Raw genomic sequence first — 20,513 nt, 5'->3', positions numbered from 1 at the left:
GTAAGGCAAACCTGAACTACATGATTAGCAAAATGAGACACAGAGGACATATATCAATGATTAGATAATTTTGACCAGGTTATAGTTTAATAAGATTTAAAATGACAGTATAATAAACAATTGCACTTTAAAACATTTGAAAAATTAAAAAAGTACACAACAAATACCCCACAATTATACATCTTGTAGTTTTTATACATTACTATATGAACATAGAGGTTAATCATATATAACCTTGTCAAAAGAAATGGTATTTTGTGTTTGTATAAGTTACAAAAAATTGAGACAATATACTACATAGTGGTTTATTCGGTTCTTAAAACATTTTTGCTGTTTTAAACTGGGTAGTAGTGTTTTGGATTTATTTTTACAGATTTCCAATACTTTATCAGAAATGGCTGCAACAAAGCTAAAGCAAAGTAAAACTTCACTTCATTGGTATTTAGTGCAAATCTTTGTTAATTTAACATGAAATGTTACTGTTGCACATGTACGCTTTAGAAATGTTTCCATCAAGTACTGTACATAATAGAGTTTCCATTGTTACACTAGATACCTTTATGGTTGGAAAAAAACTCTGCTTTGAAGCTTTAGCTTAGGACCATCCTTAATGAAAGCTCTATTCTATGTGCTATAAATGGATTGTATTGGAAAATTGCATCCTTATGTCATGCACAATAGCACCTAATTTTGCTATGCTTTTCAGAATACCAGTATCTTTAATCCTGATTTACTTCACCTTCTCAGTATTTCTACCTGGCTCCCCCTCCCAATAAATAATTGTAAAGATGGATTTCAGGCAGTTTAGTTATTACATATCCATACTGCAGGCAAACAAACTTGGAAAAATATAAATTTAACTTTAGGATGCACTAATTCCAGGTGCTAGCAGAGCAAAAGGAATTACAGGCCCAATTCTTTCTTCGAATATTGAAGGCATTACGGGGGGCGTTTTTCCCAAGCATTTGAGAGCAGCATTGTCTCATTTCTGCTTAAAACATATTACTTATGTTCCTCGTAAAGGTTACTTTAGAGATTTTGGTTTTAAATATGAATCTGAGCAAAACTGATGGCTTAAGACACCCAAGAAAGCCCATCTTGCTGTTGCACATGTACTCGATCTAACACATCCATTGTGTTTGTGCTACTGTAACCACAATACTGAGCCCGTTTTCTGTCGGGTGGGAAAGGCTGTACTTGCCAATGATTTTTGCTGAAACTGGGAACAGAGTGTACAACAGGTTTCATTCTGTTTCCTGTGTAGTTTAAAATGCTGTTTCTCATGCTGCTTACAGCAGTTTGGCTAAAACACTTCCATGAAGCATATGTTGTATCATTCAATAATGATGTAATTTCATGAAAATGTCTCCCTTTCTGATGTAGGCTTAAAGGTTCCTTTGAGCCTTATGGTTGTAAGAAGGAGACTTTCAAATTTTTTTAAAGTCTTCCTTGTAAAACAAACTCAGTTGATTTATTTAATAGGGTGACACTTTAAAATGCAGGCCTAGAGATTTCTGTGGGATGTTGAGGATAGTGATGTTTTTATTCCATTTATGGACTTTATCCTTTTTTTGTAAGAGGGAGGGGGTGGACATTTCTGTTTTAGTTATGTGAAGTAATAAAGTGTTCAACTGCCACACCAGATACCTGAGATGGGGTAAGTAAACTTCTTCTTCAAGTGTTCTGGCTATATTGGTCAAAGTACAGGAAGTTACCTGAACTGCCTGAAGTTGCATGTGGAGTAAAATCAGGAAGAATGCAGAGTTAAAACTCCTAAAACTCTCACTGACTTACCTCTCAATTCTCAGTTAACTTCAGTTCTGTCAGTCCTACTCCTGTGGAAACTTCCTGAGACAAATTCTACAGGAATTTGCATTTGCACAGGAACAGTATAATTCCAGTCAATTAATTTAAAGTTGTAATCCACAATCACTGTCTCTGTGCAGCATAAATATGGCCAAGCACAAACAGTGATGCACTCAAATGACTAGAAGAAACAGTGAATCCCTGACTTCTTTCTGAGAGCTTAATGACATTTGTTTAAAAAATGTGGCTTTTTAAGTAGGATTAATTGTTTTCTTCTTAGAAGTGAGGGCATATAGATGTAGTGTATTAATCCTATGATGAAAGAAATAACCTCAGCATTTGGATGGTACCATCACTTATCATTTGCATGTGGAACAGTGTATCCTGAAGCTCCTCCTTAGGGAAAAAGCTTTAAAATAGCAGGCAGAACTGGCAGTTCATACAGTTTAACATGTTTAAATAAATTGTGACTTAAGAGAAGGAAACATGCATCTTTCCTTAATTTCAACAATGAAGTTCTGAAAAAATTTCTGAGATCTCAAACATAGAGATCTAAAATTCCAGAACTGAATACCAACAGAATTTAAGAAGCGTCTGAACTCTTACTCTGTTCTGGCCCTTATTATGATACCTGCTAAAATTTACATCCAGTATCTGAGCACTCTCTTAAGTTTTTGAGAGAGTCTGGCTGTGAGATTTTTGCCATGACCACCTTTAGCTATTTGTCAAAGCAATGGAATATATGACTTGAGTAGACTTTACAGTGAGCTAGAGCAAAATGGTAATCAGTTCAGTTTTCAGCCTTCCAATACATGCATTTTCAGTTTTGTCATGTAAAAAGCAGAATAAATAAAAGAAAGCAATTAATAGTCAGCAATAGAGATGTAACTTTACAGTTTACTTTATGATCTGTGGACAGTCACTCCAGGCTTTTGCTTTCCTCTTGGCTAACGCGAGCCAGGCTGGCTCTGTTGACACTGGGTTAGCATCAGGTGTAGAGAATCTCTTGGCCACCTCCTTTGTCACTGGGGTTGATGGAACAGAATCTGAAATTTCCACTTTTTTTATGGGACAGGGAGAGGGGGAAAAAAAACAAAAACAGCATGAGTTGAATCCTGTGCTTTGTTGCAGGATTCTAGAGATTTCACTTTTATGTGAAGATATTCTAACACTAGATATTTATTTCCAACACTTTCAATTAAATCTTACTGTATTAGCAAAATAATCAAGTTCGGAGGAGCTGAGTTTCCTTTTTCAGAGGTGACTCCAAGTAATCTAAGTCACAAAAATAGGGACAAAATTTTCAGTCCTTGTGATATCCAAAGAAAATATTTCCAATTTGCTAGTCTTCCTCTTTAAATAAACTATTTTAATAACATCTGCACCATAGCAAACAATGGAAAATAAAGCTAGGGATCTTCTTGTGTTTGGTAATGCAGCTGCTGCATGCATGTAAACCAAATGTACTCAGTAGTATTTAGATTCCCTCTTCAGAGAAGAAGGTGATCCTATAGCTTCCTGCCTTAATTAACCCTGCCCAAGAGACTGTCCTAAAAAAGAAACCTGCTTTCCCCACTGGCTCTTTGCCACATTTTCTTACAACTAGTATAAGACAAACAGCTGTCTCCATAAGAAAATGTGTTTAATAAACAAATGATTTCTAAGAAGCAACTTCACAGAGCAGAACCATGGAAGTATTGTAGAGGTCAAATGGGAAAATAAAATCTGAGACAGTGATTGCCCTCAAAGGCAACCTGAATAGAAATGAGCCCTGTCTGAAACATATGGAGTAACTCTAAAAATCTTAGTTACAAAATAACTCCTCACTCATCTCTCCCCCACGCTGCCCTTACACATTTTCTTTCTTAAGAGCCAACTTTTTTTTGTTAAATGTTCAGATTCCCCATTAGTTTTAGTTGCATTTCCTTTGAGGTTTTGAATGTATATAAAAGCTTTAAAATTGTGTAGAAGCTTTAAAATTGCAAGGATACCAAAAAAAGCTCTGTTTTTCTTTTTAGTGCATCTTTAATCATATGTCTTTATCTGCAAGTAAATGAACAGTAGCAGCAGCAATTTCTGTAGATGGACACTTTGAAAAGGTAATTATTTTAAGTACTATGGTAATTTATGCTATTTTAAAGGTCCCACACTCTTATCAGTTCCTGTTGTACATGACACAACTGCAATTTTGAAATACACCACCTTCAAATTGGGTGTTTTTTAATGTCCTTAGAGGATCACTCAGCAGACTTCCATTTTAAACATATCCTAGGCTGGTCTTCTGTCTTAAATGCTCTTCTAACTGTGGGAAGCCCAAATCAGTCTTATTACCCACAAATACTTGTATATATGTGTAGTTGCAAAAGGCTGCCTGGCTCCAAATATAGTCAGTAATCACAGGGAAATCCAGTCACTATTTCTTAAGGGCCAATAGAGTTCTGTGCTTTCACTTTAGGTATTTCAAGATTGGTAATTCCTCCTCAATTTCCTTCTGAACTGTCATTCTAGTGCAGAGAGAATGACCTTGGATAATTGGGGTTTGGGCCTTTGATCTGATTTGGCACCATCTATTGTGATGGAGTTTGATTTCTGCTAGAACTGACCCTGTACAGCATAACACCATGCTGAGTCTTTGGGGGTAGGGCTGCAATAGAGCCCCTTTACAGTTTGACAGGAATGCTGCAAAGCATGAACCTTTTGGGACAATTTATGTAAGATCTTAGAATGCTTTGGGTTGGAAAGGACCTTTAAAGGTCATTTGGCCAACCCAAGATGTTCCAAGTGAAGTTCTCAGGGACATTTGCTCTGGTGTGCAGCTGCAGTGTGAAGATGCAGCTGCTGAATCAACTGAATATAGGCAGGTGTAGGGGTTTTTCAGTTTGGGACAGTTTGCAATGCAGGAGTAGCACTGGTTTAGCCTTTAACAAATCAATTGAGTCACCTCATTGCTTTCAATAGTTGCATTTCACTGTTCTTGGTGTAGAGTGGTACTGAATAGATGCAGCTGACACACTTGAAAGTACTTACTTTCAAAAATGCTTTTTACTAGCATAACTTTTAAAAAGGTTTCTTCAACACCTATCTACTCCAAGACCTTTTCCCTAGGACTACTGTTAACTAGAGAAATATATGCAAGTCTGTATTTCAACAATCACCTCATGCCACCCCAAATATTATGCCCTTTGGGGAAGTATTTATGTTAATTTGCCTGCCTTTTGAATATGGGGTAGTTTCAGCTTAACTGAAGTGACAGATAAAGCAGTAGGTTCTGGTTCCAACCTACCATGCCAAATATTTGACTGGGAGGGAAAAATCCTAGATGCAAAGTAACAGACTACCTTCAACTGAATTGATTATCCTTTGCATTTTTCAAATGAGAATACTTATTTCCAGTATTGGGGGGTGAATATTTCTCCTTGACAAACTGGGAGGTGTGAGAACACAACATGCTTCATTTCCTGCACAAATATAGTTTGTACAAGTTAAATTTCATTCCCTGTCTGTGCTATCCCCCAACCTAAAGGCAAAACAGTACTGCAGTTGCAATTTACGGTAAATCAGATCCCTCTAATGTGCATTAGTCATGTTCCAAAAATACTGTTGGATGTGGCTTGGGGAGACAGCCTAATTTTGTTAACTTGAACTGGGGCAATTCTAAGGAATTGCAGCAGTGCAGCCTTAATAGCCTGGTAAAGACTGGTAAAAGTCTGTTAAAATTATGTATTTCCATCATAATGGCCACCACATGAGATGGGAATAAGTTGTGTTATTCTATGGAATGCGTTTGTAATTCTAGCAGTAGTATATGAGGGAAAGGGAACACTCTCATTCACTTTCTCAAAAACATGCAATACCACTTCTGAAGTTCCTTATTCCTAGAGTGAATCTAAATCTCTCAACTGTACCTGTCACAGAAGTTGGAAGGGTGTTCGACTTTTTTAGATGCTCCCTTCTGTCTAGTCTCGACACAGCAGTCTCAATTTTCTTCTCTCCTTCTTGAGTTGTAGATTTCTGCAGTGTGCTTGTTTTGCTGCTGCTACTTTTATTATCTGACTGATTACTTACAGCAGCCTAGAACAGAGAAGGAAAACTGCTAAATGAGAAAGCCTGTCATGTAATGGCTACAAGTCAGAGATTACACACTTGATGCTTTCATTCATCACCTGTCCTTTCCGGCAAAGATTTACAACACCGATACTTCTAAAACCAACAGTTATTAAAGACTCTAAAAAACCCACCACACAGTTGAATTTGTCATGTTGTCATTTCAGTCAAAATACTGAAGAGTTTGAGCCAGCCCTCCCTGTTAAATACAGCAGTGAAACATAGTGTACATCTGTGGGCAACTTCACACCCACTGCTGTTTTCTTCCATCAGTTGTCTATGTCTCAGGTTATGCACGCATCCATCAGAAATTTCGTTCTCATAACAAACAGCAAAATATATTTAGTTATTCACACACTCTGCCTTTTTGCCATCTTTGATATCTATATAGAACATCACTGTTTGTGCAGATTCACTTTGGTACTGCAAGCAGAAATGCTCCCCTTACTAATAGAAAGCTATGGAGACTAAAAAGCTATTTGGAGAACAGGAAAGAAGTGATTGAATTCAGTGCCTGCTTTAGGTCTTTGGATGTATCATGATTGTTCATTTCTTTTGTTCATCTGTATTTTACCCAAATAGTACATGCTGCAATAAAAATAAATTCAGACTCACTAATATTCACCTATTCCCTAAGCATTAAAGGTTAACATCTCACAGAAGCTCTGAAAGAACAACATTGCACACAATTTTTCTGTTCCATCCCCTGCACAGTAGTTCTGCTTATGATTGTCATTAACTACCACCTGATATGCTCAGAGTTTACACTAAAATTGCCTAACTACTGCACTGTATTCTCTCCTGGAGGTCTCAGATTTGCAAAAGGGAACTCCAGACTTTCAGAATACTTTTTACTCACTGTCATTTTAGCTTTTATGAAGTCTTACCAAACATAAAAAAAAATATTCCCACATAACAAAGTTAGCTATAACAGTTATAATTATGGGCAGGTTTTCTAATGGGCAGGTTTCTAAAGATTGCTTACATTTTCTTTAGCCAGTCTCTCTGCTTGCTTTGCCTCTCTGGCTTGTCTTCTCTCTTCCCTCGTAGCTTGCTGCTCACGAAATCCCTTCTGCTTTTGCAGTGCTAATGTAATCCAAAGTGGTTGTGAAGTTTCCACTTTTTCCAACAACTTAGAGCCATCTACAGAGTGCCTGCTCTGAAGAACAGGCTTTTCTGAAAGAAAACATGACAAGAATTGATTGAGTAATGCACACCTCTTGTCTTGAGAAAACCCCTACAAATACCTTGTGAAAATTCTGGAGCTAAGCCCATTGAATGCCATGTCAGTCACAGACCTTTGCAGACTGCACGACAATCCTGAAACAGATTTTATGCCTCAGGAATAAGACCTAATTCGACACACTCACTCAGCTGTCCAAATTTATTGGTTTTATTTGTGTGTGTGAAAAAAAGAAATAAAAAGTCAGCAGTTCCACTGAGATACTGTTTTAGAAGTGTCCTGATGTTTGAAAAATTCAAGAATGAAAAAAATTGGGATTTCCTGATGAAATGCTGAATTCCTGCCTTGGTTTTTTGAGTGTCCTCACTCTGAAAGGGTAATTTTCCCTCTTGTACAGAATACCATTTCAGGACACAGGGTCTTTCAACTCTCTTCTGAGGAGACATTATGGCTACTCTAATTGTTTTCATCACTGAAGACTGCCTCTGAAACACAGACTGCTGTGCCCAGCTGTATTGCTTAAATAAAGAATTTGCCCACGATAAGGGGACCTACATCTTAGTATTTTTCAAGCTAGATAACATTTCCTTAAAAAGAGAAGCAACAGAACGTAGATTTAAAAAATTACACCATCTGCTCTGATGACACTATTATCCATGGACCACAGAGTCTATCACCTGACTCACTAGAGGCAGAGGTAACATCTCTGCCAAGGAAAAACACACACACGCATACACACGCACACACTACCGTTACCTCCTTGAAATTAATTTTCTTAAGTAGTTTGCACTGGTCACACTGAGTTTATGGGCTTCTGAATTAAATTGTGGGCATGGGAATTCACACTCATTCCGACAACCCTAAGCATAGTGACAGTCCTGCACAAGTAATATGCCAAGTAAAAATTATAACTTAAGACCAAATGTCTTTCTCTGGACCTCCAGTATCTCATTTTGGAAATGCAGACAATAGCTAAGTTTGCTTTGAGAAATACATACCTTTCTTCAATGGCTCAGGCTTTTTGTCATTTTTTTCTCTCCATGGAATACTTAGAGATGGGAAAAATGACTTCTTTTCTTTGACTTCTTCCTCTTCATTTTTGTAGTCATTGGATGGTATGGGTTGGGCTGCATTTGCTCTGTCTTCTTTTCTCCAGCCACCGTCTGATTCAGCTTTAGCCACCCTTTGCCCCAGCATTTCAGATAGGTTTGATCTGTTCATTTTAGAGAGAGGAGATGATGGTGGGGTCTGGCTGGTGGGCTTTGGAGCTAAAGCAGGTTTCTGTGGGACCAGGGACTTGCATGCAGGTTTCTCATGAGCAGGTAGAGCACTCTGGCCGGTGGCTGGTGGGACCACTGGTGTGCCCACAGGTGCTGAAAACTCCACCACAGTAACTGAAGACTCTTTTAAATTAGCAGGGATGTTTGCTCTCCCAGTGACAGGAGAGGTACTTTCTTGTGAAGTGAAAACAGAGGATTCTTTCTCTCCTTCTGTTGAGGTAAGTGGGTCAGGCACACCATCAAAACTGTCTCCTGCACTGTATCTTTTCTTTTTCTTTTGCTCTGCCTGTTGATCATAATGAAAACGTAAAGAGTAGTTTGTCCTTCGTAACTTTATCCCAAAAGGAGAAACATTTTCTTCTCCATTTGGTGGTGGTTTATCTGCTTTTTTTGTGCTGTTACTCTGCTGATTTTCCAGAGCATTGGGAAGTTCTGGCTGGGGTAATTCCTTCCCCATAGAATGTGGAAAGCTTGGAACAAGGAATGATGGAAGATCTTTTGCAAATTTACAGCCTTCAGTGTTGTCTGTCACTTCCCTATGGGTTTCCATTTTCTCTTTAGGCTTTTCAGCTAAGTTATCCTTAAAAGAGGAAACCACATCCTCCTTTGAATCGGCAGACGAGCCAGTGGTTCTCCCCACAGCCACTGTTTCATTGCCTTTTGCCACATTTACATTCTCAGCATCTGAATTGGTTTTTGAAATGTCTGAAAATTTCTGCCATGCTGGTGTTATTGAGAACTTTGCATTGGCAGAGAGGGTTTTCCTCAAGTTGCCGTGGGGAGCGCCGCGTCCTCGGGGTGTCCAGTCATCACTGTGCCTGCAGGCAGTTACTCGGTCTCTCTCATTATATTTGTTGTTTTCTGCATTCTTTAGGATTCTGGAGCGGATAGAGGCCCACTCAGCCAGTACAGCCTGGTTGTTCAATGCCTCTTGTGCATGTTTCATTTTACTGCTGCTGGGTTTGGGATCCTGTTTTTTTCTCTCGGACTTCTCTGGAGAGGGAATATCCACAGTTTTCCTCTCTTCTGTTAAGCCAAGTAATGATTTGCAAGCCGTGTCCTTAATCTGGTTCAAGTTCACTGCTGTGCCACACAGCTGTGCTCCAGTAACCAAAATAGCTGTGTGGGGTACACACACGGATGATGGGAGGGAATGAGAGCCCTTACTGGTAGTGTGCACCCTGGAGTCTTTGACAGATGGAGAAGAGATTCCTGCTCCTTTGATGGGCATAACAGGACTCAGATTTACCTTCTGAAATATGATCTGTTTATCTCCCGAAGACACTTGAAATGTGAAGGGTCTGGATGCCATTTGTCTTTCATCTACCTCTTGCCACCGAAGTTCTTCCCCTATGCGTTTTTGCTCCTGAGCCTCAACTTCTTTTTTCAGTTTCTGGGCTAGTATTTCTTCTGCTGTTTTAGTCCCCTTTTCTGGCTGTTTGACTTTTTGGAAACTTGATTCTTCTTGGAGCTTCTCCTCTGCTGGATGCCTAGCAGCCCCTCCAGCAGAACACAACTGATCTTTTTCCTGTGGCTGTTCCAAGAGTTTTTCTTGTTTTGGCTGAAGATTTTGTCCTTCTGTGTCTACCTTCTGCTCTTTCAGCTTGTTCCATTCATGTCCATTTTGTTCCTTTTGCTGCTTCAGTTCATCTTGTAGTACACAGTCTGAACTTTCCATGTGCATTTGTTTTGTGAGTTTGTGTTTCCTCTGCTCTTCCCGTTTCTTTTTCTTGTCTGTCACTTGCTGGGGTTGTTCCTTCTCTGTCTTTTCTTTCTCCTTCAAATGCTGTCTTTGTTCCTCCTGCTTCTTCTCTTGTTTGAGGCTCTCAGGCTCTTTCTCCTGCTTTAGTTTTATTTCAACTTCTTCAAGTTCTTTCTCTTCTAATTCTTGTTGCTGTATTTCATCCTTGTTTTCTTTCTTGAGCTCTGTTTGTTCCTCCAGCCAGTTTCTTTCTTCTTCCTTTTGACTGTCTTTTTCAGTCCCATGTTGCTTTAATTCTTTCAGTGCTGGTCTCTTCTGCTCTTCCAGCTCTTGTCTCTGTTTCTCCTCCAGATCCTTGTGCTTCTGCTCTCCCCATTCCTGATGCTTCTCCTCCAATTCCTGACGTCTCTGCTCTTCCTGTTCCTGGTGCTTCTGCTCCTCCAGCTCTCGTCTCTGTTGCTCTCTCTGTTCCTGGTTCTTCTCTTCCTCCTGCTTTACTCTCTGCTGTTCCTCCCTTTGCTGGTGTCGCTGCCCATCCAGCTCTTGTCTCTGATGCTCTTCTTGTTCCTTGAGCTTTTGTATTTCCAGCTCTTGTCTCTGTTGTTCCTCCTGTTCCTGGTGCTTCTGCTCCTCCAACTCTTGTCTCTGTTGTTCCTGCTGTTCCTTGAGCTTCTGCACCTCCAGCTCTTGTCTCTGTTGCTCTTCTTGTTCCTTGAGCTTCTGCTCCTCCAGCTCTTGTCTCTGTTGCTCCTCCTGTTCCTTGAGCTTCTGCACCTCCAACTCTTGTCTCTGTTGTTCCTCCCGTTGCTTGAGCTTTTGCTCCTCCAGCTCTTGCCTCTGTTGCTCCTCCTGTTCCTTGAGCTTCTGCACCTCCAGCTCTTGTCTCTGTTCCTGCTGTTCCTTGAGCTTCTGCTCCTCCAACTCTTGGCTCTGTTGTTCCTCCACTTCCCAGTGCCTCTTCTCCTCAAGATTTTGTCTTTGTTGTTCCTCCAACTCCTTCTGCATCTGCTCCTCCAGCTCTTGCCTTTTTCCAGCCTTCATCAGTCTTCTTTTGTCTTTATGGCATGTTTGCTCTTCTATTTTCAATGTCTCTTCATCAAGGAGGTATTGCCTCCTCTCTTCTTCACAGCGTCTTTTTTCCTGTTCTTTTCGCATCTCCTCAAGTTCTTGGCACCTTTTTTCTTCCATTTCTCTTTGTTCTTCCATTTCTACAATCTGTCTTATCCTTTCAGCTTCAAGGATACCCCAGTGATCTTCAATTCTTTTTTCCTCTGCCAGCTGAAGCTGCTTCTGCTCATCTCTGTCCTGGAATAGCTTGTCTGCTGTGAAGCGTCCATTATAACCTGGGTATATGTCCTCATACAGCTGAGTTTCTAGGTCCTCTGGCTCAAATTCTGTTATTGTTAAACTTTGTGATCCCTAAAATTGGAGACAAGTTTGGAGTTACTGAACATTGCCTGTTGGCTTGTTATCCTTCACAGTGAACCAAGAGTTACAAATGCAAAAAAACCCCAATTTAAACAGTGATTTAGATGAGCCAACATACCCCACCCCAAGTTATGGATTATATCATCATAGATCCCATGTCTCTCCCCTATTCCAATGATAGCCTTTAAAAGAAAGAAAACATCCCGAGAGTGACAGCAGTATAACGCCAAATATTGAATCACTATTTGGTGTTCATTGGGACTTGCCATTTTAAATTTGCAGAAGCCCAAGGAACAGAGCATGAGTTTCATATGCCCATTCTTCTTCTGCTACTTAGAGCTCCATCCTTTAAGCCTGAAATAATTAATGCCTGCTTAGGGGCATTGTTTTGCCAGTTCTTTCATTTCAAATTTGATACTTGCAGAGACAGAGCTGTTGCCTGCAGAGAAAAGCTCTGCAAAGCTAGCCAGGAAAGAACACTCCTCAGGGAAACACAATTTGCTTTCTTTTCACAAATCCTGAGCCAGGATATCTTCCTCATTAGCTGTACTGAGACTCCAGTGCTACTGTAGGAACCGTGGGAACAAGTATGGATAGCACAGCCAGAGCTTCCCAGGAATACTGCTCTGTTCTGTACCTGAAGAGTGCTTCCCTTTAGGAAAACAGATCAGCTAATGTCTTGTCCAGCTATCATTTGTTGAGCCACCGTTTGGCTCCAGTTAACCATTGCATAAACAAGAGGTTTAAATTTAATTTCTTCATTACAAAAGTGATAAATGCAAGTACAGTGGTGCAGAATAAAGGGAAGTGGCCTCTCCTGAGCCCTGTGTAGTTGAATACTCTTGTCCCATTTACAAGAACAAATAAGATGTCAGGATAAAAATCAAAACAGATGTGCAGTAAGTGTACAAAGCTACAACTTTATATTTCTCTCTATAGCTGTTGCAAGAGCTACATTGCTTAAGTCTTATTCCTTCTTATAAGGCAAAGATATTACCCCTGTCAGAGTCCATGCCAAATTTAGAGAATCTGATTTTTTTTCCCAATCAAATTTTGCACCATCTGATTGCCTATATCAGAGCAGCATTAACAGCAGCACATATCTTTAGGCCTTTATGACCTAAATTTTTTACTAGAAAAACTAGAATCAGAAAACTCTCTTAATGTAAAATCCTAGTGGAAGAACTTCAGGATTAAGTAGTAGTTGTCTCAACTGGCAATATTAAAACTTGTTTGCATCTTCTCTCCAGCTAATGTTTCAGGTAAAAAACAGTGTTAATCAGATCCTAAGTCCTCTGCCTATAGATCCTGGTACACTCATTTATGGTTATTTTGTACCCAGTTTCAAAAGTAATCTCCCTTCTCTTGCTGTTTGGCTAGTCATTTAATACCTTTGTCAATCTCTTGTGCTGTCTTGACATCCTCTGCTTTTTTGGCTTCACTGACAGTTTGTGCTTAGCTGCACTGTTGTCTAGACGAGCAAGAGCCTGCGGAACTGAATCCAAATTGATTGTTTCAATTGTGCCAGAACAGGAAAACTGTCTCTTTGGCCGAGCTGACTTCATTGGAGTGAGCTGTTTGTATCACAAACACAAGAAACCATTATTAAACTATTTGTTCCATTAAATAAATAAATTCATAAATAAATAAATAAAGTACACGCACACACACACATCTTTGCAGGTTTGAATTCAAGTGAATTATTAGCAGAAAAAATTTAGAAACCCTGGCTTTCCATTATACAAATTACAAACTTTGGACATGAAAGTTGCAGTTCTAATATTTTCACATTTTCAGTACTACACATTTTTATAGTTTTCACATAAAAATTACTTAGACCATTCTATTGAAGTTTATTCACAGTTTAACTCCACTCTGAACTTGTTGGGAATGGCAAAGGCACAGGCAGGGTTTTAAGCAACATCAAACACTGGGACATTTTAAAGTTTGCTTACTGAGAAAAAAGATCTACATATTTAAATAATTTAGATTTAGGCAGAAGCAAATCAGATTGACTTGTCTAAGCTTCATAATAGAGTAGCTACAGAGCTGTACTCTCTGCATGGGAGATGACTGCAACATTGGATCTCTGACTGGCATGGTGCCTGTTGAAAACCTTCCCTCCAGAGTCATGTGGAATTGCCCAAGTCAGCTCCAAACAGCAAAATACTAAAGTAAGACAACACTGGCTTTGATGGGTGCTTTATTTCTCGTGCTCTTCAAATACTTGGGTTCAGAAAGTGCAAATATAAGCAAAGGGATTCAGTGAGACTCTTTTTGTGAATAAATAGTGGAACTGTATGTCTAGGCATGTAAGAATGAGCCTGTCATCTGTCTCTTCCATAAGTCATCAAGTTATCATTCCAAGACTTGCATTTGGCATAACACAAATAGAAAAGGAAGACAGAGAAAAAAAAAAAAAAAGAGGGAGAAAACATCTTCTGTAAGGAAAGAAATCACATACATTGTTTTCAAGACAGCTCTGTAATCTTCTGAGGTTAAACATATGCTAATCAGGGAACCAATTACTTAAAAGCTGAGGGAACATTTTGCATATGCTTATTGAATTACATGCAGGCATAACAAAGTATTAGAAGTACTTATGAAAATTATGACTCTGTGATTAATACATCAAATAGAGGAATGCTGCAAGACTGGCAGAGACTGGGTTCTGCTGTTTCCAGCAATCAGCTCTTAAGATTTCTCAGTCTTAGTTATTACTAGCTCCAAAAGTGCACAGCATTCACAAAATACTGGATGATCAGTCAATGTATGAAAACAGAAACTGTCAGGCTTCTAATACCTAAAATTAGAATGTAACTCAGTGCAAACCAAGTATGAAAGTTTTTTTACCTTTTCTTCCATTTCATATCCTGTTCCAAGAAAATTCATTTTTCTCAAGAAATCTGGAGTGTCAGTGGACTAGAAAAAATTACCACAAACAAGTATTAAAATGGAAAAGATCAATTAATTGTGATTCAAAGGACTTGTGAAATCATGTATGTTAGGATAGGATTTTTCCCTCTTTCCTATCCCTTCAGGACTGATGGATAAGCAATTCTTGTTCCTACGTGCTCTGAGCTTGTCTTCACTGCTCCTTGAATCACTGCTGTCTATACAGCGCTACAAAAGGCAAAACACTCAGGCTTCCTTAACAAGATAATCAGTTTCCAAAACAAAAGAAAGAGCACAGCTTTGTAGGATTTTGATCAGGTCTTAATAATTTTATTTTCTCCCATCTTACACATAAGGAAAAAAGACACTAGCCTGTTCAGGCATAACTTGTGCTGCATGGAGTTTCAGCTCCATGTTCTTGATGACTATTTTTAGAGAGCCAACAGTCCCCCAGAGCCATGGAAGCCTGGATAACTAGGACTCTTTAGCTACTGTCCCTCTCCAAGCCATCATGGTGAGGAATTTTCAAGGCACAGCACTTGAAGCAGCATTCACCACAGCCAGAAATATTGGTTTTAATCATTCTATCACAGTATTACTTCACAACCTAATGTGTGTTGGGATCCCATTACCCCACATGATTGTTAATATCAAGGCTAAAAGCTCAGCTTCACAACTACAGATTAAATTAAACCCAGAACTCTTGCCACCAATCCACGTTACTCAGTTGGGAAAATCAGAAGTCACAGAGCACCACAGGAAACCTGCACAAAGTACAGCAGATCTATGTGGTCCTGATCACCAATTTTTGACAGAAGCCAGCCCATCCCCCAAGACCTATGCAGATACACATGCCAAGGAGTAACAAGCCAGCAGATGAGAGAAGAGCAGAAACCAGGGAAGCTGCCATGCACCAGAATTCTCTGATAACACAGGTAATCGGTAGTGTGCAGAAACAGAAGGGAAGTACTGAATGCTCTGGCTGACACTATCCATGGAAAATTGTTTTGTTAGTGTTTACAACTGCCTCTGAGCAGGGATTGTTGCTCCTTCAGTATTTGGAAAAAGAATTGTGCAAAGGGGTGTTAATTTTGTTTTCAAAACTCAATATTTTAAAGAGTAGCTGGTAAGAACTGAATTTCTCCCTCTGTGTTAACAAAAACACTCTAGCAGGTTTTAGTGCTTGAACTATTGCGTCCTTTGAGCTGGAAGACACCAGGTGACACTCGGATCTCCTGCAAGACCCAGGAAGATTCTCTGCTGTCTGCAGAGAATCTGTGTTTATCTCAAACACAAGCTCACCTAGCACCAGGGTAGAGACAGTGCATTGCCAAACCCTGTCCACAGTCCCACTGCACACTTTGTGCTCTGAGGCACATGGGATGATGCTCTTGATTCACCTTACCTGATCACACCAGAAGGAGTACTTGTTAGGCCAAAAAAATACTTTATTTTGGTTTAATTTTTATCTTTCCAGATCGCCAAGGGAGATGTGTGAGTGTGCAGGTCCTACCCAAATGCCCGACTCCCCAGCAGACTGAGCCACAACCATGAAAGAAGTGGTCACAGAGGAGCTATGTTGTCCCTTAAAGACTGATGAAGAATTTGGGCCAGCTCAGCCATAAATGTCCCTTCAGTGTGTTTGGCTGAACATAGGCATGGATTGCACAGGACCCTTGCTGCCTTGGCCTTTCACACAGCCAGCACAAGTGTGAGTGAACATGAGTGCAGGCTCATGCCCTGGTGCCCCAGGATCCTAAGGGCCATGTGTATGTACTGGGTCCTGGATGCCTTCCTCGGGGGTTCCCAGGCAAAAGCCAGCCTCCTGGCATGGAAGGTTGTCTCTGTACTCCTTTCTGCCATTACAGCAACACACTCAACCAGTCGTGCCTTAGAGGCTTTCCAGAGACCTTTTCTCACTCACCGTGTTTCCTCACTGTCTGAAAAAGACCCTTCTGGACACCTAAAAGCCCACCGCATCAAAACCTCCATGAATAATTTGAATAATTATTTGAATTATACTGGAAGTTTTATTTTAGGAAGCATTCAAAATGCTTCTCTCCCTTCTTCACCTTTGGTTCCCATCCTTGAGAAATATGTGTACTTGCTCTAAGACCTAGACCTTACAGGCTTAGGCTTCACACACCTCTCATTTTGAAATTATTTTCCTTTTTGGTATTTGATGCTGTGAACAACTCTCCTTGCTAGGAAGTCCATATTTTAAAATATTTTCTGTATTAGAAAGAATTCCTGTGTTCTAGCAACACTGGAAGTAATGTCTGCACTGCTGGAAGCCCAGAGCAAACACTCAAACCAGTAATTCTGTATGACCTGGCTCAGGATGCCAGGAGCATGCTTCCCACCAGGCCAAGAAGCACCAGCTGAGAGATCCCTCCCATGTAAAACAGCCCACTGAGCTCTGCTATGCCTCACTGGAAACATCTGCTACGCCTCAGTGGAAACATCTGCTACACCTCAGTGAACTCTGCTGCTTTAGCACTGCTCCAGTGCCATGGACACGTCAATGTGAAGTGCTTACTTTATTACTGCAGTCTGAGATCACTGTGTCCTGCTGGGTCTCAGTCTCCATGGGGCTGCTGAGCAGTGCATCATCTTCCGTACTGGCAGTTGCTTCCCCCATCGTCCTTGCAGAAATTGTCATTTGTGGAGGCTGCCCAAATTTTATATTTTTGGCCAACTGTTGCTGAAAAAACAAGAAAAATAAAACAAACAAACAAAATAGGTATTTATATTACAAGCAAAACAAGCCAAGTCCAGCAAGTGCCCCCTTCTCTGCCTGAAAGCTGCACAGAAATATTCTGGGCAACTTCTGACTCTGGACCAAAAAAAAAAAAAACACCATCCTGAGGCTCACATTGATGCAACATGATGGGCACTCTTTCTTCTTTCTCCCCACAAGGTGACTAGAATGAGGAATTTACTACATGATTTCTGTTTTTGGATGATCAATTCAAGTCCTTGACAATGTTGCCAACTTCTGAAAATTTACTGTGAGTTTTAAAACACTCAATATTTTTTTTAAATCTATGTTCTAGGTTAAAACTTTGTTTATAAAAGCTAATTATGAAGCCTTATTGTTGTGAAGCTTAAGCTTATGAGAAAAGTGTATACTGAGAAACTAAACTACCCCAAAAGGCAACCTTTTTATTTCTAGCCCCCAAACCCTGCATCTCATGCATTTGCATTTCTAAAAGGTATCCTTATTGTAATGTTTAATCATGAGTTTTAAATGTTAAGGGTTTGGCACAGCCCTGCCTTAGAGAGGCAAATTCTCAAAGCAGGGGAAATCCAGCTCTTTTAAATACTTATCTCATAGGAAGAATATACAAACTCATGTCTGCTCGTGCTCACGAGCACTCCCACTCTCTGCTGTTGCACAAAGTTTAGGCAGGGGACATGCAAGAGATGGATGGATGGATGGATGGATGGATGGATGGATGGATGGATGGATGGATGGATGGATGGATGGATGGATGGATAAAAAAGCTTTCCCACCATTTATTTTCCATGTTGAAGCAATCTTCTGTCAAAGGTTACAAGGAAGTACTCTTGAATTATATCAAGCATAAGATTAATAAAACAAGAAGCGTGTACTAAGTCTCCTCTTAGCAGGGTGAGTTAAAGAAATTGCAGCCCTGGTTACTGCAGAGACATGTACCATACAGACATTGAATGTGAACTTTTTGCAAAAGAGAGAAGAAATTCTCTAGAAGGAGCAAATGGAGCAAGGAACATTTATGAATATAACCCTTTCCTAAAATATTTTAGGGAATCATTCTCAATTAGGAAGGAAGGGACCATGGAGTTATTTTCCTGCTTTGCTGTTTTTCAAGGACAGAAAATTCTCCAAAGGGGATATGCCATTTTTGTCTTGTGATACTATTAACAAGTAATTCAACTGTGCAGCTTCTATTCAGTGGAAATGTCAGGTACTTACACAGTACCCTAAGAGAAGTCTGCTGCTGAGAGCTGTGGAAGATTGGAGTAGATAGTAGGTAAAACAAAGATTGGGGTTTTTTTCCCTCTAGCATAGAATCAGTAACACAATGCACATATGAGGAGTTGTTAAGGAAAGATATCCTTTGAAGGAACTCAGGTCAGATTAGTTTTTCTTGCCATAGTACCCAGTGGGCTAGACTCTTATATCAAGTTTATCCATACTATCCCAAAAACATTAACAGTTTTCTGTACTGAACCATTAAAACAAAAATTACATGCAGAAACTCCTCATAGTCAGGTTATTAAACTAGAATAGCTTTTCTCAGTCTCCTCACTGAGTCAGTAATTTATGCCCATTTGAATTTTGGCAGAAAGTAGTGAAATTTGAATCGTAAAGCATTTTGGCACAGTGGGCAGTTCTGAAAGGCAAACTTTCATTCCCACCTGGATTACTGGCATAGTCTAAAGGCAAGGGTTTCACCAAGTCCATGCAGGCATTTGTGTTAGCAGTGCAGCTCTCTGACTTGAAATCTCACATGTTTCCGTTGTGTACATGGGAGCTGGAAGGGGCAAAATGATCTGTATGAGATCGTGTGAGGCCTTTAATTCTACTCTATTCCTGCAGGCCTTCTAAATATTAGAATCAGAATGAAATTATTTCAGAAAAAAAAGTCTTACTTTGATAATGTGTTTTATAAGTTGAGATTGCTATTATCTTCTTCCTAAAGTCGCATTTCTCAACAAATAATTCTCCTGGGCAGAAAACTGGAATTATCAGAACCGCTGAACAGCCACCTAGGAAACTGAGGATCTGTGCATCTGTTCATGGTGGGAACACACACACATTAACATTGCTTGCAGTGTGTTTTGGATGAACGGATGGAGTGTTGCCCTTTTGATCTTCTGACAAATTCTTGATGTGTGTGTGCAGTGCTTGGTGGGAGTTTGATGGTGGAGCTGTTATGGAGAAAGGTCTTTGCTTGAAAAAGAATGGCCTTTTTAATTACCATCAAGGGTGCTTGAGGGCTCTGCAGTAACAATGTGTTTTTCTGTATATAAAAGTTTAAAATGTTATTTTCCTGATATTTCCAAGAAATATACTATCCTCAATATTAAAGGACTGTATACAGTCATGACTGTTTTTTGGTTTTGTTTTTTTTTTAATTGTTTCAAAGCTTTAAAAGCTTTTTTGCTCAGACTGGCATAAATTAGTTTGAAGATTGAGGAATAAACTCTAGTAACCCTCACCCTTCCAGAACAGAAGGTGCTTCTCTGTATTATTTATTTATTGGCCTTTTTTATCTTAATTTATCTTAAAAAACAAAAATCTCCACTAGTAGTTCTCCATCAGCCAGTTTCTTTTGATGCATTCTAATCTCAAAAGCTGACACTAAATACCAAATGAGCAAATGTCAAAATCTCAAATAGCTCATTGTAACTACTGAGCAAATTTATTCTTATTGCTTTTAGAGAGTAATGCTAAACCCGCTTCTTGGTCTTTTTAGAATGTGCTTATAATGTAATGCAATGCAATTACCCTCTCAGAAAAATTCCACACTGATGCATTTTCTACCTGGTCAATCATAAAAATTCTAAAAATGTATCATCCATAAAAGAAAATAAAACCCCCACAAATTTTACCTGGGAGAACACTCAAATAGTCTCACCCAGAGATAGAGATACACCAATTTTAGATGGAAGACCTTTGAGATGAGGCCATAATCCCTGAAAAGGAGCATCTGCTTAAAATTTCTCAAAAATTTCAGTTAGACATATACTTCTGAACACATAACTATAAATCCTCTGTAGTTAAGAATTGCCTGTGCTGACAGTGTGTGGATGATTGTTGCCTGAGGATTATTTGCAATGCCAGTCATTAGAAGTTGCAGGCATTGCATTTTGTTCTTCTGCCATTGCACAGTTGTGACTAAACAGCCTTTTGAAAATCTCCACAGATGCATACTGGGCTCAGTCAAAGGACCTTGGTCTCTCTTGGTTTGTTCAAGAAGACTTGGTTTGTTCAAGAAGACTAATTTAGTGGCCAGAAACCACCATCTTGCTCTGAAGTCTGTCAACCAGAAGCAGAAGTAAACAGATGAATTTTCTGCGTCTGCACCTCTCACTTCCAGCCTTTTTAACTCCAGTGGGCATTCCT

The 20,513-nt window shown here is 39.6% G+C and overlaps 1 protein-coding gene across 4 annotated transcripts in view; it reads right to left on the bottom strand.

Annotated features, from left to right (window-relative positions):
* Positions 1-55: 55 nt before the first annotated feature.
* The window catches only part of CRACD (capping protein inhibiting regulator of actin dynamics), a 128,748-nt gene continuing 108,290 nt past the window's right edge, over positions 56-20,513 (bottom strand). For all 4 annotated transcript variants that reach the window (XM_031066066.1, XM_031066062.1, XM_031066070.1 and 1 more), the window contains 7 exons: positions 16,938-17,102; positions 14,357-14,425; positions 12,895-13,077; positions 8,092-11,494; positions 6,896-7,086; positions 5,712-5,877; positions 56-2,864 (listed from right to left, as the gene is read on the bottom strand). In XM_031066066.1, the coding sequence (XP_030921926.1) occupies positions 2,704-2,864; positions 5,712-5,877; positions 6,896-7,086; positions 8,092-11,494; positions 12,895-13,077; positions 14,357-14,425; positions 16,938-17,102 (4,338 nt within the window). In that variant the 3' untranslated portion in view covers positions 56-2,703. The remainder of the gene's footprint in view (positions 2,865-5,711; positions 5,878-6,895; positions 7,087-8,091; positions 11,495-12,894; positions 13,078-14,356; positions 14,426-16,937; positions 17,103-20,513) is intronic.

This window comes from Geospiza fortis, unplaced genomic scaffold (assembly GCF_000277835.1).
Source record: "Geospiza fortis unplaced genomic scaffold, GeoFor_1.0 scaffold40, whole genome shotgun sequence".
In the NCBI taxonomy this organism is placed as follows: Eukaryota; Metazoa; Chordata; class Aves; order Passeriformes; family Thraupidae; genus Geospiza; species Geospiza fortis.
The sequence above is the reverse complement of the archived record's forward strand: the minus strand, read 5'-3'. Positions and strand labels throughout refer to the sequence as shown.